The 17,612-nt window shown below is 34.7% G+C and overlaps 3 protein-coding genes and 1 long non-coding RNA gene across 8 annotated transcripts; 3 read left to right on the top strand and 1 right to left on the bottom strand.

Moving 5' to 3' along the window:
* Positions 1-2,566: 2,566 nt before the first annotated feature.
* LOC123212564 lies at positions 2,567-3,594 on the bottom strand. The gene has a single exon (XM_044631746.1). The coding sequence runs from the start codon at positions 3,475-3,477 to the stop codon at positions 2,740-2,742; it is 738 nt and encodes a 245-aa protein (XP_044487681.1). The 5' UTR covers positions 3,478-3,594; the 3' UTR covers positions 2,567-2,739.
* A 1,561-nt stretch (positions 3,595-5,155) lies between these two features.
* LOC123208499 (probable proteasome inhibitor) lies at positions 5,156-10,333 on the top strand. Of its 3 annotated transcripts, XR_006500795.1 has the most exons (11): positions 5,156-5,482; positions 5,604-5,775; positions 5,862-5,990; positions 6,590-6,679; positions 7,578-7,652; positions 7,747-7,781; positions 7,872-7,938; positions 8,022-8,099; positions 8,274-8,381; positions 9,853-9,951; positions 10,056-10,333. XR_006500795.1 is itself a non-coding variant. In XM_044626045.1 (10 exons), the coding sequence occupies exons 1-9, from the start codon at positions 5,314-5,316 to the stop codon at positions 8,344-8,346; spliced, it is 888 nt and encodes a 295-aa protein (XP_044481980.1). In that variant the 5' UTR covers positions 5,156-5,313; the 3' UTR covers positions 8,347-8,381; positions 9,853-10,333. The 3 variants fall into 3 exon arrangements, 2 of the variants coding, with proteins under 2 accessions (XP_044481980.1, XP_044481973.1); XM_044626045.1 differs by having other exon boundaries at positions 9,853-10,333; XM_044626038.1 differs by lacking the exons at positions 9,853-9,951; positions 10,056-10,333 and having other exon boundaries at positions 8,274-8,450.
* A 931-nt stretch (positions 10,334-11,264) lies between these two features.
* On the top strand, positions 11,265-12,384 carry LOC123214642. Its single transcript, XR_006501869.1, has 2 exons — positions 11,265-11,935; positions 12,012-12,384. It is a non-coding gene; the product is annotated as an uncharacterized LOC123214642 (long non-coding RNA).
* A 2,728-nt stretch (positions 12,385-15,112) lies between these two features.
* Positions 15,113-17,533, top strand: LOC123226998. Of its 3 annotated transcripts, none has more exons than XM_044651618.1 (6): positions 15,113-15,384; positions 15,663-15,741; positions 16,032-16,207; positions 16,502-16,559; positions 16,651-16,704; positions 17,212-17,533. In XM_044651618.1, exons 1-5 carry the CDS (start codon positions 15,265-15,267, stop codon positions 16,665-16,667), a joined length of 450 nt encoding a protein of 149 aa, XP_044507553.1. In that variant the 5' UTR covers positions 15,113-15,264; the 3' UTR covers positions 16,668-16,704; positions 17,212-17,533. The 3 variants fall into 3 exon arrangements, with proteins under 3 accessions (XP_044507553.1, XP_044507546.1, XP_044507538.1); XM_044651611.1 differs by lacking the exon at positions 17,212-17,533 and adding an exon at positions 16,814-17,116; XM_044651603.1 differs by lacking the exon at positions 17,212-17,533 and adding an exon at positions 16,811-17,116.
* The last annotated feature ends 79 nt before the right edge of the window (positions 17,534-17,612 follow it).

The raw sequence follows: 17,612 nt of genomic DNA, 5'->3' as shown, positions 1-17,612 counted from the left end.
AGCCCACTAAACCACTTCTGCAGAGCATAAGTGATAACTGCGAAGCAATTAAAGAGTTTTGCTGAGAATTGTGTGATGAAAAATGAAAGTTTAAGGCTTATAGTGCTTCTGGGTATGATTGCTTTTGACTGGACTGAATGTAGATAACTGTTTTCATCTGGGTTAATCGAAGATTCAATCACTAAACGACAGATAGCCTACTGTTTGAAGTGATGAAAAACCATACTGTTTTCATATATTGGATAACTGTTTTCAAGTTTGACTCTGCAAATGGGTATCTAAGAAATACAGTGTGATCCTGTTAGACTGACCCACATTTATATTGAAAAATCCTCTCATTTTGTTCTGGAAAGATTGAGTTGTCTGCACACTGTGATCTCCTGTACCGGGCAAGAGCAATACGCGCAATACATGCATATGGGAAGTTGGGTTGGGCAAGTTCATGTGCTGCCATGAAAAGAGATCCAACGGAAAGTCGATGTATTAATGCCTTGTCTACTCGAAACCTATGAAGGAATCTACTTTCCTGAACAAGAACATGTGACCACAAATTATGGACCCAGGTACCCGCATTTGAGCATGAATATTGAAAAACCCAATGGGAAAACGTCGGCAACAAACAGTTATCTGATTTCCTAAATTTCATTTTTTTTTTTTCGTATTCTTTGCTGATGAAATGTTGCATAATCTCATCAGCACCATTGAAGCTTAGAGTGTTAATCCAAGTACAAACACTTCTATTCAAGTATTGCATCCACTGGTATAATTATTCTACATTCAGCGGGGCTGTGACGTAAATTATGTTGGAATATAGAGTAGAAATACCTAATCTTATGGTGTTGAATATTGCTATCTATCCAATTTTCTTTGGTTGAAATATCTCAACAGGGGTGAATTTGAGCCGAACCACAAAAAGGGTCAATTCGAGTTCAACTTAAATCTAGAATGATCAACTCAAGTTTGAATTTGATTCGATCAATTGATAAACAATTAACACTAAAAAAAAAAAGCGGTAGGCCACTATAAAAAAAAAACAAAAAAAAAGAAGAATCACAAAAAAAAAAGAACTCCAATGTAACGATGTTGGCAAACCCTCAAACTCAAACCGAGTTGGATCTTCAGTTTAAGTTTTGCTCATTCAAACAAAACATAGATTCAAACTCGAACCAGTTCTGCTCAAATGCATCCCTGTTTAACATCATTTTACACGTATGAACCACTTTTGGAACAGTCAGACAGAATGAAATGTAGATCACCCCAGCCCAAAAGAAGACATATCTCAACAGATACACGTGCAGATGCAAACAAAATTGAGTAAGACATCAGCTTCTAAGCATGCTTGCAGTCCTGCAACCAGTGGTGCGTCATCTAGAATCCATTCCAAACTTGTTTATCTAAATGAGATCCCAAAAATAGCAATTTTTACTGGAGTTATACAGAATAACTCGGAGTTACATACATTGAGGTTAATTAACCATAAAAAGAAGCCTCCATGTGAACTTTGGAGGAATATATGTCTGATGTTCTAAAGTCTGTCTGATTACAACCCACCAGCATCTCATATAAGACAGCAAGGTTGATCCCCAAGGAATTGATCGGGTAAAGCTACCATGTCATTATTTAGTATCCCTAACAACACGGTTGGAAAAAAAAAAAAAAAAATTCTTCAAGTATTCTTTTGCCCAAAGACATAACACTCAAATGCCAATGCTGCAAAACTTCAATATTCACAACCTTAATCTCTGACACATCCAAGATAATCTCTTCCACTTATCTAAGGCATCCTAATCCTTATTCCCCATAAGCCCTACAGTTCAAGAAATTCCTAAAAAGTTCTTTACCTTGTGCATTAACAGAGAAAGAGAATATCAGTCCCCTGCATGTGAGAACTTTGAAGAGTTCTCTCTAGTTACTACCATATGGACAATGATCCAAAATTGGATGAACAAACAGAGCTTTGATTAGCCATATGAACCCTTGTTAGTTTTCAAATTATTGGACAAAATTTCATTCCAATATGCAGCTTATCTATTACTTACCATAATCTACTTTAGATAAAACTCAATCACTAGATTTGTAATGCAACAAAAAATTCTTCTAGAAGATGATTTCGCTCCTAAATCAATATGTTCAAATGTCATGACAAAACATAAAAGATCAACGTCTTAAACAGTTTAGAACCAATTCAACATGAACAGTTTCTTCTGCCAACCCATAATACAGTTATGATATCAAACTAGTTCGTTAAATTGCTGCTAATTCCTAATTTGTATAAAGCCACAACCTGTCTGCACAACTAATATGATACGTCAAAGTGAACAACATGAACACACATAAGTGCCATTCAGCTAGTTTCAGTTTTAACAAAATCAAGTAGCAGCTATACTTATGAGGCTTTATGCATGTCCTTTTAAATGTAAATACACTATCATTTTTTTTTTCCAACAGATACCTGCAAGCATAGCTTACATACAGTTGATACACTCTACCCATATTATTTTAACAAGCAACAAAACTGAAACATATCTCCCAGACATTACTAGTAAAATTAACTCAGTACACCATGTAAGAGGAAGCCCATTAGAACTTTCATGAACTTATTAATTAATTACATCATGAGCTAACGATAATCTCAATATACAAATCTCAGTATCTTACTTCAATACAATACATTGTCGATGTGCAACAAACAAATCCATTATCAAGAAGATTGAAAAAACATTACCAAAAATTAGTAATTCAATCGCGTCTTGAGTCTGAATCCTCAGCCATATTAAACCTCCTCCTCCGCCCTTTTCTCCGGAAATTTCTACCATTTTCATCAAAACTATTCGTGCTCGGTACTTCCACAGAATCCGAATCTTCAGAATTAAATTTATTCTCGTCTTCTCCACTCTCTAATTGACTGCTCGCTGAAGCAATAAGTCCGTATGGTTTCACACTATGAACAACTCCTTTGGGAAAAAACCTGGCGGAGGGTAAGCCATCAGGGGTCTCAAACAACTGGGGCCCATCCTTTTCAGTCCAGAGGTCAAACCCGCCGGGTCTCTGAAAACGGTCAGCCAAGACTTTGACTTGTTCATCGGCGGCGACCGAGAAAAGCGTGGGGGCTTTTTCAACAACTTCCCAGGGCCGTTCAAGTTCCGAAACGGCGGCTTTGAGTTCGGCTCTCTTTCGCATTTCGTAGATTTGCCTCTCACGGGCGAGTCGAGCCTTGAGGAGCTGCTTGGCTTTCTTGGCTTGCATGCGTTTCCACTGCCATTTGGAGACCCCACCTGGGTATGTCCTGGGCCCACCTCCCATTCGAATTATAGTTGATTTTTGGTGTTGGTGGTTGGGGTGAAGGGAGAGGTTGGAAAGTTTGGTGTGGAGGAAGGGTGGGATTGCAGATGTAAGTGTTGTTGAGAAGGAGAGGCTTTGAGAGTGAGATAGAGAAGGGGAAGAAAGTGGAAGAGACATTTGCAGGGTTGAAGACATGGGAATTTCCGGTGAACGCGGAGATTGTGGGTTTGATTTTTAAGGGATTAAGGAAAACCAGAATTTGCAGCGCGTGCAAAGGGCCTGTAGCTGGAAGCAAGCCGAAATTCGATGTGTAGATTGAAATTAATTTTGATAAATGGGCCATCAACGAGCACCAGTGGTCCCGTGGTGGAATAGTACTCTGCTATGGTGTAGACCCGGGGTCGATTCCCGGCTCGTGCATTTTATTTTCTCTTACGGCTTCTTCGTTCAGTCTTTTTTTTTTCTGTTTTATGATCCATTATACAATTCCTTCAGGGTTTTGCTGCAATTTCATGATTTATGAGCTTTATCTTTTCGGGTTTCTGGTAAATTGAATGATTCATAAGCTTCTCCTTTTGCGTTCTTCTGTCATGTCAGTTTCATCTGCTTCTTCTTTTGGGGCTCTTTTCTGTATTTTCATGATTTACCAGCTTTTCCAAATAAAAATTTATACTGGAATAAGAAACCTTCTAAAATCTACATGTATATATAAACAGATTTATCATCTAAATCTTCTAAAAGTCATCTCCTTTTTTATCATTATTGTCCTGATGAGAAGGTTAAATTCCCATGATACAGACACAGTAAATGACAGAAGAAGATCGCCTCTTAATATATGGAGACTTTGCCATCGGACTCTTTCACTCCAAGGTGTCCAAATCCCTCATTGTTCACATATAGAAAAGCAAGCACATTGGGTTTTTCAGCTATTGCCACATTATAAATTACCTCTTTCACGCCTTCTGTCTAAAGTTTCTAGGGCAACCTTCTGCAAATGTAGTGTAGAAATTCCAATAATTTCCCATAAATGGTTTATTAACTAGGACAATACAAACAAATTTGAAACTTTCTTGGAACCCTGAAGAGTTAGTTTGCAACTCCTAATCAGCTGCTGAGCCTTATTAAGAAATTATGGGGAGCAAAGCTTGTGCTAGATTTATAATTTTTTTTTCTTCTGTAAGGTATTAGAATTTAGATCTTAGTTGTACTCTAATATTCTAATGAATTCAATTATATCTTCTGCACTTTCCCTCATTCAATAGACAACTCCATTAACCACAGATTTATATGTTATTCCAACAGACAACCCCGTTAACCTTCTGAAACACAAAACTTCAAAGAATGGTTCAAGTTTTTCTTCTCTGCTCCATCTTAGCCTGTGCTTTTCTTAGTCTGATAATAGCAAGTCAAATTCCACAAACGCCTTCAATAAGGAAACTTGGAAAGCACCAACCTGAAGCAGGTTTCGGCCCGTCTGTCTGAAGCACCCTAAGCTGCAACAGGAAGTGAAAATTCTTCTAAAGAAAAAGGTTCAAATGAATCAAACAAGGAAGGGAACTTGAGAGTTATAGGACAAGAGAAGAGATGAAGATCCATATTGACAAATTAGTTGTTGGACAACTAGCTATCAACTTTCTAGTAATAATTTATATGTATAATTTAAAATAGTATTATTTATATATATGAATAATGTTTTTTTATAATTAAATATTATATTTTTATTTATTTAAAATTATTTAATTATATGATAATATATAATTATTTATATATAAATTTATATTTGTTATTGTATACGTAAACCCAATCTCAAACGGCCAGAAGCTATAGTGGGCCTTGTTTTGGGTCCATCATACAAGGCTATATCTTTTGCTTTCTTGCTACAAAAGCCAGAGCGAGACAATGAAACAAGCCTGATCGCGAAAATTCTCAGATTTTCACCGTCTTTTGATTTCTCAAAGACTTCTCTCGTACACTCTAAAGCCAATCAAAATCCGACCAGGATCCGAGCCCGAATCATCCAGAAAGCTAGCTATGGCCGATGGGAAATCTGTGTTGGCCGTGATTAGGGCCGCCAGACCAACCTTTAGAAACAATCACGATAAACTCGCCTTCTTAGTTCACGCTTCCTTTCTCGCCTCCGGCCACGTGTTGACAGCCACCGGCCCTTCCGCCGATGATTCCTTCACCTCTCCCTCTACTGGTTATAACTCATCTCTTCCTTTATCTCATCATTTTTGTTATTTTTAATTTATCCTTCTTTTATTTTCTTCCTTTTTTTTCGTTTGTTTTTACTAAGTGCATTCTTATTTTTGGTCGCTTAGATGAGGTGGGAATTGATCACTGGAATGAACTCGAAGATAATTACGTTTTTGTGTATATAAACCCTGAGAAAGGCTCGAAGAAAGTGCTGGTAAAGTGTCTCGTGATGGGCAACAAGCTGGTCGTGGACGCCTTGGCTCAAGGGGCTTCTGAACCCGTACATCTCGAAATTGAGTACGATTCATGCTGATCTTGATTTGTTACTAATTCGATTTTTTTTTTCTGTTTGTTTATTGTTAATTTTTTTGTGTTGCTGGTAGTGTTGGGCAATACATTGGGGAAGGCAGCACCTCCAATTACTCTACGCAGTTCAAGAATTTGGATAAGCTCGTCAAGTCTTTAGATACTGAGATTTTGAGTAAATTAAATGTTTCCCCGAAACCATCAAGGTAATATGGGTTCTGTTTCATGCTTTAAATTAGTTTGGTAGGGTCAGCTAATTGTAATTGAGTTTTGATCTATTTTGCTCAATATTGAAGCATGATGATTTCAGTAATAGTTGATGTTGTTGTTGCTTACATTGTTCTTCATTTTATGTGAATTTGACTGATGGATTCCTTTAAGGTTTGTTTGCCCGGACATACTTTATTATGAAGAACAAAGCATGGTTTGCTAGCCAAGTCATTCATATGCAGCATATTTTGGGTTTACTAATCATAAAGAAACAAAATGGTTGTATGGGAACTGTTGAACTTAATATTAGACAAAGCAATAGAAGGATATTTGGTGTAGTATGTATTATGCAACTGCTCCATCAGTTTTGGAGAAATTATACTTCTTCTTTCTGAATGTGGCCTTATCATCAAAGCTTTAGCGTACATATCAGTTTACAAAGTGGACTATTAGGTTGAACGGAAATTATGTTTTGTTGAGGATTGGAGCTGTTGTCTATTCATTTGACTGTTAAACCTTCCTGTAATCTAGAGATGCATAAGAACAATGCCTTTCTTTACCAGCGTTTCACTGAGTTTGATTTTGTGCTTTGCAGTTTGGAAACAGGTGAGAGGTCAAGGCGTAATATAAATGATTGTGGTGTTGGAATTTATGAGCCTACAGGCCCTCAACCTCATCCTTCAGGGTAAACTTTTTCAGTTCTTTTCTTTCACTTCTTAATTATTTTTTCTGCCATTGTTTCTATTAACAATTGTGGAAGGTGATAAGCTTGCTTATGTATTTTCATATTTGCACATTTGGACCATGTAATACTATTGATGCATCCAATTCTTTTGTAAATTGTTGTGAGAACTTTGTGGTTGATATAAGTGAAGCTCTTATGTCAATAGCCAGTTGGTGATTAGACTGGCATAGGAGGAGTGATCATAAGTTTTGCTTACTATTTTGTTGAGGCATATTGCCAACATCTGTGACCTCAGGCAATGGACCTATTAGGTTCGTGTGCCTACAATTACATTTAGCAAGTTCACACACTTTATAGTAAGCAATAAAAGTTTCATATATCAAACTTAAAGATGTTATGCTTATTGTGTCATATTGTTTCTTTTTCTACTTTCAAAAGATAAAGTTTCCAATACTATTTTGTAATTTGGTTATCATGCTCTGGAAAGATAGTGACAGTAGTGCTTCTTACTGCTTTGCACACGTACCTTGTCCTAATGATATTCAAGATTGACCCACCAAACCAAATCAATCTGCTATTTAGTCTATGAAGTGGAATGTCAATTACCTTTTTGTTTAGGAACTGTGCATTCCATGTTGTTACTTTGTTAGCTCGGTAATTTGCAATGGCATCTTTCTTTTTCTCGTTAAGTTCGAAACCCTTAAATAAAAAGTGGTTGCACCATTGATTGTATCACAATGAATGCTTATTTTGTCACCTATCAGATTTCCAGACAATTGTTTTCTACAGATTGGAATTGAGTAATTGAATTTCCATTACATGGAACTTATCCCCGTTTTATTGGGTAATTCATTCTTCAACTACCCCCTTACTTAGTGCTTTGTGGTTTGTTCTGTAGAGTTGTACTTCCTCCAGTTGATCCAGGTGGTATTAGTGATCTTTTTCCTGGGTCTGGTGCTGGAATGTACCCAAGGTACTGAACTATCCCAAATCAATTACTTTTATCGGTCATTGCTTTTTCATATCAGTTGTATCATAACTATATATCTATTTTAACTGCCTTTCAGGAGGGATCCTGGCACTGGTGGCAGCATGCTTATAGGTTTGTACAACTGGTCATGTTTTGTAAACTTTCTGTACTTAAGTTCATGACAAGGCCACCAATTCGTTAACTTTTAATCTGTGGATACAGGACCAAATGATCCTCGCTGGTTTGGTGGAGGAATTGGTGGACAGCCAGGCTTCCTTGGAGGACAACCGTGAGTTCTAAAATTTTATCTATTTCATATCTTCCACTTATGCTTAGGCTCTAACTTTTTGTCGAATTTTGGTGTTGTTGCAGGGGTGTTCCTCCAGGTGCTCGTTTCGATCCCTATGGCCCACCAGGTGTTCCTGGCTTTGAGCCCAACAGATTTGCTAGGTACATTAGATAGAATATGTTATAATTGTAGTTTGCAATGTGTTGTTTTTGTTTTTTTGTCTTTTTTTTTTTTTAAATCATTCGACTTTTGAGGATTATTTTAATAAGGTTTTAGGCATGCCTCATCAACAAAGCGTTGGAAATTTGACATTTTCTGCCTTCTTTTGCTTGCAGGAATCCTCCAAGGCGGGGCGGTGGGAATCATCCAGACCTGGAGCACTTCCCTGGTGGTTCGGATTTCATTTAGGTTGCATTTGGTTAAAGGTTTTTAAGAGTACCTTGGTAATCTATCTTTTATTCCCTTGTTTGGTTTGTCAGTAATAAAATATTACAGTAATCTTCTATTACCAATGCTGACGTGACAGGTAATATAGGTGGTAATCTGATTACCACCTTCACCTTAGGTATTTAAATATTACTGGGGCAATCTTGAGTTTATTATAGAAAAATTATTATTTATTAATTTTTTGAGATAAAAATAAATTTATTTTTAATTAATATGATAAATAATATAAAAAATATTTAAAAATAATTATATTTAAGAGCATTTAAGTAAAATATTTTACTAGTAATCTTTTATTACCTTTAACCAAACACAATAATTATTTATACTTATCAAATTTTATCAAACATAGTAATCATTTATACCCAGTAATCTTCTAAGTAATTTATCTTCAAGGTAATCTTTTTATTTTAGTAATCAAACATTACTCAAACCAAACACCCCTTTAGGGATTTTGTTGGGGTGAGACTGGAAACACGCAACTTTTTAATGTATTTATGGTTTCAATATAACTATGTGTATCCATTTTTGGTATACAATTTATGTCCACCGATAATATGTCATCATGTAATTGAGTGTTTTTTTATCACTTGGTACCACATATTTCAAAATTGCCAAATTATATAACACATCACTGTATATGTAAAGTGTGTATCAAAAGTGGGTATACATAACATTTCTTGTATAGTTTTTAAGACATGCTGATGAAGTTGTATGGTATTTTCTACTTTTTGATAAATTCGCTTGAAAGAAAAAGAAAAATTAGAAATATTTAAAAACCAATAAGTTCAGTGACCCGGGCCAAAGTTTTTAGAAGGATGCTAAATGCACAAATTTTGTATACAAATTGATGCGTAATAATGTTAAAAAAATGCCTATTCCAGGCAACACTCTCTCATGCTCACTGGTATAAATGTAAAGGAGCATCAGTTATTTCATCTACTTACTCTTAACTTCATCAAGAATTTTACTGTATGTTGCGTTCAAATAACAACATTGCTCTTAACTAAGAATGTTGCATCTTGTATTGTTTTTGTATTGATTTATAATTAACAAGGGTATTATAAGATTTAGAGGGTGATTAGAGAGCTTAATTTGCGTTGGGCTTGTTGATAAGTCATTGGAAATGGGGTGGGTGCATGTAAAAGGGTTATTTGGGCCTGGTCATATATTTTGGTTGGATTGGTGGAAGGGTTAATTAAAAATTGGGTTGGGTATTGGGCCAATATTTGGTTTATGCTGGTTGGGTCTGATTTATTGGGTATGATATTTGGATCGGATCGGGTCTGTGGGTTGGATAAGAACCGGGTAAGGTTTTTAGTACTCACTTTTTTCTCGTTCTTTTCCACCAGCGGCCACCGTTTCTTCTTCCTTTTCTTTCTTTGTTTCATCGTCAAACATAGCGGCAGACTGTGATTTCTTCCTTTCATCTTCTTTCATTTTATTTTCCTTTCCATTAAATATGATTAGGATGCCTTCATCATCTGGATTGTCTTCCTCCACTATGAGAATTCCCCAAGACTTGCATTTACAATCATGGTACAAGTCCTCTTTGTCTTCACAATGCAGGTACATTCCGTTCGCCCTTAGTTCTCGGATTTTCAGTTTGTGAGTCATTGGACAACCCACAATCTTCCACTGTCTTTGATTATGTCGATTTGTTCCATTCTCAGAATTTGTGTTCTGATACCAATTGATGATTACCTGACCCTGCACTCCTATATTCTACAAATTAAAGATTCCAGAAGTCAGCTCCTCCTCTCCTCTGCAGCTACCTTTCAGTGCTAGATTCTTCCAACATTCAGCGGTTCAGTGTCCAGTCAACTCCAACACCAATAATGAATATTGTAAGTGATTGAGACAATGTAACAGAGCATGTATCACAGCTATTACTAATAGAATTTTGTATTTATTTATCTGAAACAATGTATACAATGAGATTGATTACAAATAAGCTTTCATCACAATACAAGCTTAATTTTAGATTACATATAAAATAAATATAGGTTCATCAAAACAGAGCCTAAACCATCCTTCACGGCTTCTGAGAGGTTGACGCTCTCCCTTACTTTTCTTCTGAGTACTCTTTCTACCTTTCCTCCTTCCTACTCTCCCCTTTTTCTTCTCCTCTTCCCATTCCTACCAACCCCATGCCACGTATCATCTTCTTTTTTTATGTATTCTGCACTAAGTTGACTTGACTGCCGCATGTGCCAACTGTTTCTTGTCAAGCTGGCCATTTTTTCTCCTACGAGGAAAGGTACATCACTTATGTCATCAACTTGCTCTTAATTTCATCATCTAACTCCTAACCAACCCAAGAAACAACATTGTTCGTAACTAAGAATGTTGCATCTTGTATTGTTTGTGTATTGATTTATAATTAACAAGAGTATTATTTAGAGGGTGATTAAATAGCTTAATTTGTGTTATTTTGTAAGAAAAAAATAAGATTAAGTGATTCATCTCTCGAAAAGTAATAAACATTTTCCAACTAAAAAGAAAATATTTTATTTATATATAGAGTTAGACAATTTTTTTTTTTTTTACTTACGGAAATAGGCCAACTAAAATAAGGTTGCAAAAGTACCTTAAATAGAGAAAAATTTACGTAAAAGAGAGTAAGGTTTAAATTTACTTGGTGTAATAATTTAAAATTAAATTAAAAAAAAGTAATATTATAAGTATTTATTTTAAATAAATAATCGATTATATATTTATATATGTTATTATATAATTAAATATTATTTTATTTTTAATTTAAAATTATTTAATTATATAATAATATATATTAACATAAATTTATTTATATATTTAAAATAAATATATATAATTTTATTGTTTAAAAAATTTTGTAAAAGGTTCACGTGAAATTCCCTATCCGGATATCCACATTACAGTTGCCTTAGAAAGTCTGTGTCCATGGTGATGAGTCACTTCCTGGTCATTTACAGCACAAGAAAAAGAAAAAGGTTAAATAATTATGGCAAAACTTCAACACTAAGAAAGCAGAATTACATAAAGACAAACAGGCCAATGTAGGAGTCAAAAAGTCTTGAACAGTGAGAGCAGCCCAAGAATAAGACGTCCCATGAATCATTTTCTTTCTCGCTATAAACAGACAAAAGAAAGGTTAGGTGAAGGTCCCTTGAAGCTTTTTCTCAGTTAAAACTTCTCCCATCCCATAGAAACGTGAGTAACTTGGAAACGTGCGGCACGCCCATTTTAATTGGTTCTAGAAACTCACTAATCAACCATCACTTGAATCCAAGCTGTACGAATTCAAACAGAAGCAGCCACCACCCTTCTATAATAATAAATTCCCAATTAACTTTTTCTTTACACCAACCAGCCCTTTTAAAAAGAATTTGCCTGATAAGTGCTAATCTTATCTGGGTTTATCTATAGAAACCTTTTTTTTTCAGTGGTCTGTGTTGAATCATGGGTTTTTCTAAGCCTTCTCTACTTCTGATCCTGTTAATTATCATTGTTTCGGTGTACCATAAACCAGAAACTGCAGAAGCAAGGCCACTGTCCTTCCAGCCTCAACAGAGTAAGAAATATCGATCTTTCAATTACTAATCCTTTGTAAATTAAGTTTCTTATGTATATATGTATGTGAATTGTAGGATATGGGAAGATATTTGAAACGCTTGGAATTGCTTGCAAGTGTTGTGATGTGAGTGGAAAAGAGTGCTCTAGTGCTTGGACTGAGCCTTGTTCAAAGCTTCAATGTCTGCCATGGAAGTATAATAAAGACACCACTGTTCTCGCCAGTTAAACTCTCTACATATGTTGGTTTGTTTGTACATATCGAATTATCGATATCTATATACTGAAATTGAGTGGTCTAAATCTGTTCAAGACACTGGCTTGTTGATATATATATCTTAAGCTTTATATGGGTGTTTTAGTTCTTGGCTTCTCTGTTCTATACAGATGTACTTTAATTTAGCTAAAACTCCATCTCTAAGTATAACAAGAAATCTAGTTCAAGGTGTAGCTTCTACTTCAGAGCAGATGACAGATGCTTTTATCAGACATTGACCAGCAACTTTTTGCAAGAACCTTCAATAATAATTTAGCTTTAGCCTTGGATAAAAATCTACATATTACAGCCTGACTTTGTGTTCTAATTCAACAAATACGATAGGTTAATTTTAAATTAAAGATTATATTATAATATATTATCAGTATCAGAGTGTGAATAGCATTGCTTATTCTAATTTTTCTATTAAATGTCAATGATTTGAGGGTTTGAGTTAGTCAATGAAATAAATACCCAAAATAAATGAACGTTGAAATCTTGAGCTCCAGGAAGTCTATTTTCTTTGAAAGTCTCATCATTTTGGAAACAACTCTTTTCTGCCACATTTTTAAAGAAAATAAATGTTCATTCATGAAGTTGGAGGTTTTCCTACCTTGCCCAGCACAATGGGATACAAACACTTTAATCTTACATAATTATCAAAACTTATGATGAGATGAAATATCCCAAATAAGTTTTGATTTGATCCGAGTTATTTTAGTTTGAATTTTAGTTTATATTAAATAAATCGATTTAAATATATTCAAATATAATTGATTTAAAATTAAATTATTTTTTAATCTAATTCAAATCTCACCTCTTTGATCTTAACCGGGGTTTTGCTCGGATTTGTTTCATGTCAAATTTGGCCCAAATGCAAAACTTTTGTTGGACTTGGGAAGGAAATGAGGTGGCCTACCTAATTAAGCGCAAGGACATGGACTTGTCACAGCCATTCAACTATGGGCCTCACACCCAGCAGTTGTCAATTCCTTTCTTTTCTAAATTAAAATTTGACTTTTTTTTTTTTAATGTTAAAGGAAGGGAGAGTTTCCAAATTTCATTTAGTATAGTATAAACTTGCAACATTGAGTGAAATTCCCAAATTACCCCTTAAAAAATTAAAGAATAGGCAATGGGCAGTCAAATAAACGTAATTGACATTTTTTTAATAAAAACAATGGGAGTTTGCATATTTTGGCACTTTGTTGAGAAGGATACATTATGATTGAAACTTGTTGCAATTTGTGTTCATCTTTCATGTGCTCTATTTTGGTGGATTCTTAAAAGTAAACTCAAATTTGCCTTCATCTGATATCATCCTCAGAATCTATCTTTTACTACAAACATTATTTTATTTAATTTATTAATTAAAATGATACGAACTTTAAGAGAATCGTACCTTAAAAGTTAACTATTGGAATGAGAGAGTCTAAGGTTATATAAACCTCACACTAGTTATTTATATTTTTTAATATAAGATCCAAGTTTCATATCTTATATTTGAGATCCTAATCAAAAGTTATAAAAAATGGCACAATTTGCCACAACTCATGTAATCTCGACAATATTAAAATATTATTTTCTTATTGTCTTAGAACTATATTTCAACAATCACAATCAATGTGCATTATTCTCCTACTATATTGAGATTATAATGGTGCTCATCAAACCACTCATTTTAGCAATTTACTAAAATTTTCATATATACAACCTTAGCATCCGTAATATAAATTACTTTCCATGGAAATGCTAAGGGAGAAATACATTGAACAATTAAATTAACACTCTAACTTTACTTTTTTTATTTTTTGCCCAAATTATTTAGATAATATTACTATCATAAGGCATAAACTCTTGATAATTCCAACCAAACCACATTGAAAATCGACACTCTATTTATCTTTTGTCTCTTTTCATATTTTTGCATTAAATTCTCTGACCATCCAATATATTTTTAGTTGATATAAATTTGATTACGAATATTATTAGAGATGAATTTGAATCGAGTTAATTTTATTCAATTTAATTCAAACTAAATTTGAGTTAAAAATTTAATTTGATTCGAATTTAACTCGAATCTTCTTTTAATAATATTATTCATCTCATTAATAATATTATATTTTTATTAATAATGGTATCTAACTAACAACCTTTGATGAAATCCCACTCATTATAATAAATTTGAATCAAATTGTGAATTAGCACTTACTTGATTGCATCATCATTATAACATGCACCATTAAATGACAAATTTTATACAGTATCAAATCAGAATTAGGAGGACATTATTGGACAATCCACGTGGCTGTAAATCGGGTACACGAATATCATGCGGCGACTCACAGTGGCTAACCAACGACTGACTGAGTCGATGATGGACCCATTAAAATTGTATCAACTTGCACATGGAATGGACCCTCCTAAATTAACCTAAAAAATAACAATAATTCTATGAATAAGTTCAGTGGAGAAGACGCAACATGCTACTTTCCCCCAAAAAAAAATAATAATAATAAAAGACACGACGTGCTTCTGGTCCGACAAGATAAAAAGATAAGGAAGTACGAAGTTTCAGGCTTAAAAAGAAGGAAAAGTCAAAAATAGGCTCAACTTCTACAAACGAACTCTTAAGGATGGCTGGATTTTATTATTATCCACTAGGTACTCGTGGCATTAAAATATTGGCGGATTTATATGAGGTCCCACTTTGAAGACTTGATTGTTACACGTGTCATCAAACTGTGAATGGTGAAGAAGAAGGACAACGAGAAAGGAGAAAGGAGAAAGAAGATTCAATGGGAGAAGAAACTCAAGTTTATTTCATATTTTAATTTAAATAATAAATTAATAATCTTTAAGTTTTATATTTCCGAAATTGTCCTTGTAAAGGGCTTATAAATTGGTGTTCGATGGATTCGTTTCTCCCTGTGCCTCGATCTTCACGTGTCTTTTCCTTCTTTTTTTTTTTCTCATTTATATTTTCTCTTTCTCTGACGGTGATTCTTGAATTTAGTTATATTCATCTCTCTCTTTCTTGGCGGCTGAGAGATTCAACAGTAAGAAAGAGAGAAATGGAAGGACGAAAGCCAACTGCTTCTTCTTCTTCTTATTCATTTACAAATGAGTTGTTCGGTTCCAAGGACTCTTCTTCTTCGAGAATTTTTGGCTCCATCTTTTCATCTCCTCCTAAGGTATTCTTCGTTTCAATTACCCATTTCATTATTCGGTTTTTGTATCGGATTATGCTTCTGGGATTTCTTAGTTTCGAGAAATCAAATTTGAATATCATGGAAGTTTAATTTTTTAATGGAGTGCATACAAAAATGAAGGAATTTGAGATATTTCTATGATTAAAACTTAAAAGTTCTGTATCGCCTTTTGATGCTGCCATGTGGTAGAAGTTTTAGATGTTTTTGAGTTGTTTTTTTGATGCGTTTATTCTTAGATTAAGTTTGTGTTGTTAATTTAGGTATTAGGAAGGGAGTCTCTGCGTTCTGAATCAATGGAGAAAAAGCATGAGCCCTGGAACAACAAACCTGGAGTTCCTGGTACACATTCTTATTCCTTAGGACACTAGGTGCACTCAAATGATAATCCTTTCCAGGCAAGAGAGTCTGTTGTGATAAGGGGATGCCTAATTCTGCTGAAGATTGTTTAGCATTCTCTGGTTATTTGAAATTTGCAGGCAGAATTTACAAAATCCTGAAGAGAGAGTTTGGCTTGATTATTTGAACTCAAATTGTTGTTTTTTTTTCTGTTTCTATTAATATTTAGGACTTTATTTCTTGAAATCATCTCTGAAACTTGTCTCCTAAGCCAGCCCTGCATTTTTTATCAGGTGATGCCTCTAAAAGTAGTGCAACTGAGAGTGAAGGCACACCAAATAAGGACTTCAGTTCCTTGTATCAGGAACAAAGAGTACAGCCCTGTCATCTGAGTTCTTCAATCTATTATGGTGGCCAAGACATCTATTCTCAGCCGCAGAATTCTCAGGGCCCTGGAATTAACTCTGTGGTGAGTACATATTGGGTATTATACCAACCATAAACCATTGTACGATAAAATCAAAGATCAACTTTCTTGTAGTGGTATGTTTTATATACAGAATATTAGGTTATGAATACTTTTCATGGATAACACAATCAAGTAGGAGACAAAAGTCAAAACGTGGAGATATAATTTCACCCTCAATCCGAGGGTTTAGGTATTGGATAATCCGTAACGTTTGGTTGACTGAATGAAGAATGTCTATGTCCTTATTGAGAAAATTTCCCCATGTTTATTGTTTATTTTTTGAATTATTATCAGTTAAAAAAAGATGGAGAAGATGATTCGGGAAGTGCTTCCAGAGGAAATTGGTGGCAAGGTATTGTACTATGATCATGTCTTAGGTGTTTGACTGGTGAATCATGGATTTAATTTCACTGGACTGATACCTTGTAATTTTTCCTTTGCAGGATCTCTCTATTATTAAGAGTTGACTTGCCAATGCTTACATGCTTACCAATAAGGTATCATACATTCTACAAAATTCACTACTTTGGATGCCATGACTGTCTGCGGTCAACCTTTATTGATTTAGTTTGGATTGCTTACTTTTGACTATATGCCTTCCAGCAGGTACATAAGAATACAGAGTAGCAGTTTAATCTACCTCATCTTATTATATGGAAGATAGATAATAGCTCTCAGATCGTTGCTGAGCTGATCGTTATTGCTTCCTCCAGCTGTGTAGCGACATTGCGTAATAGCCACAGAGTTATATGAACTCCTTTACCGCCAATTTCCCCTTTTTACTGTAAATTATGTGAACTTGATGTTTTTAATGTAAAGGATGCTTGGTTTAGGCTTAATAATTTACAACTACCCCATGACAGTAGAGTGATGGGATCTTTGAATAAGAGATTGTATTAAGTTTCTTTATTTGTTGTTGAACTTTCTGCCTGGTTTCCCGATTTCCGTTTTATGTTTAAGCTTTATGTGGAATCCGTTCTGGTTTTGATTCTGGTTTTCCTTAGATTATGGCCACCGTCCGAAAATTTCTCAACATTCATAGTCATCTACAAGATGCCTTCAAACTTTCAGAATAAAATCCCTGGAAGTTTCCAAGTCCACACGTTATGTCTAAGACATCCTGGAGATGCCACGCACTATGACAGCTAAAGGAGTGTTGAGTGGGATGTGGCCCAGCAAGCACAATATCTAGCAATCCAGCCAACTAAAACAGTCTTTTTCTAGTTCTTATCTCAGTCTAAGATCTCAATTCTCAGGAATATGACCCACCAATTAAAGCAGTCTTTATCCATATATGTTATTTTGATGGAACACTTCTTTATCAAAGTTGATTCTGATTCTGATGTTCCAGGATGAGTATTGTCTCCAAGAACCATACAATTCTGACACAAACTTTTGTAAAGGT

Source organism: Mangifera indica, chromosome 1 (genome assembly GCF_011075055.1).
Source record: "Mangifera indica cultivar Alphonso chromosome 1, CATAS_Mindica_2.1, whole genome shotgun sequence".
Classification (NCBI taxonomy): domain Eukaryota; kingdom Viridiplantae; phylum Streptophyta; class Magnoliopsida; order Sapindales; family Anacardiaceae; genus Mangifera; species Mangifera indica.
This window is presented reverse-complemented; position numbering and strand designations above follow the sequence as displayed.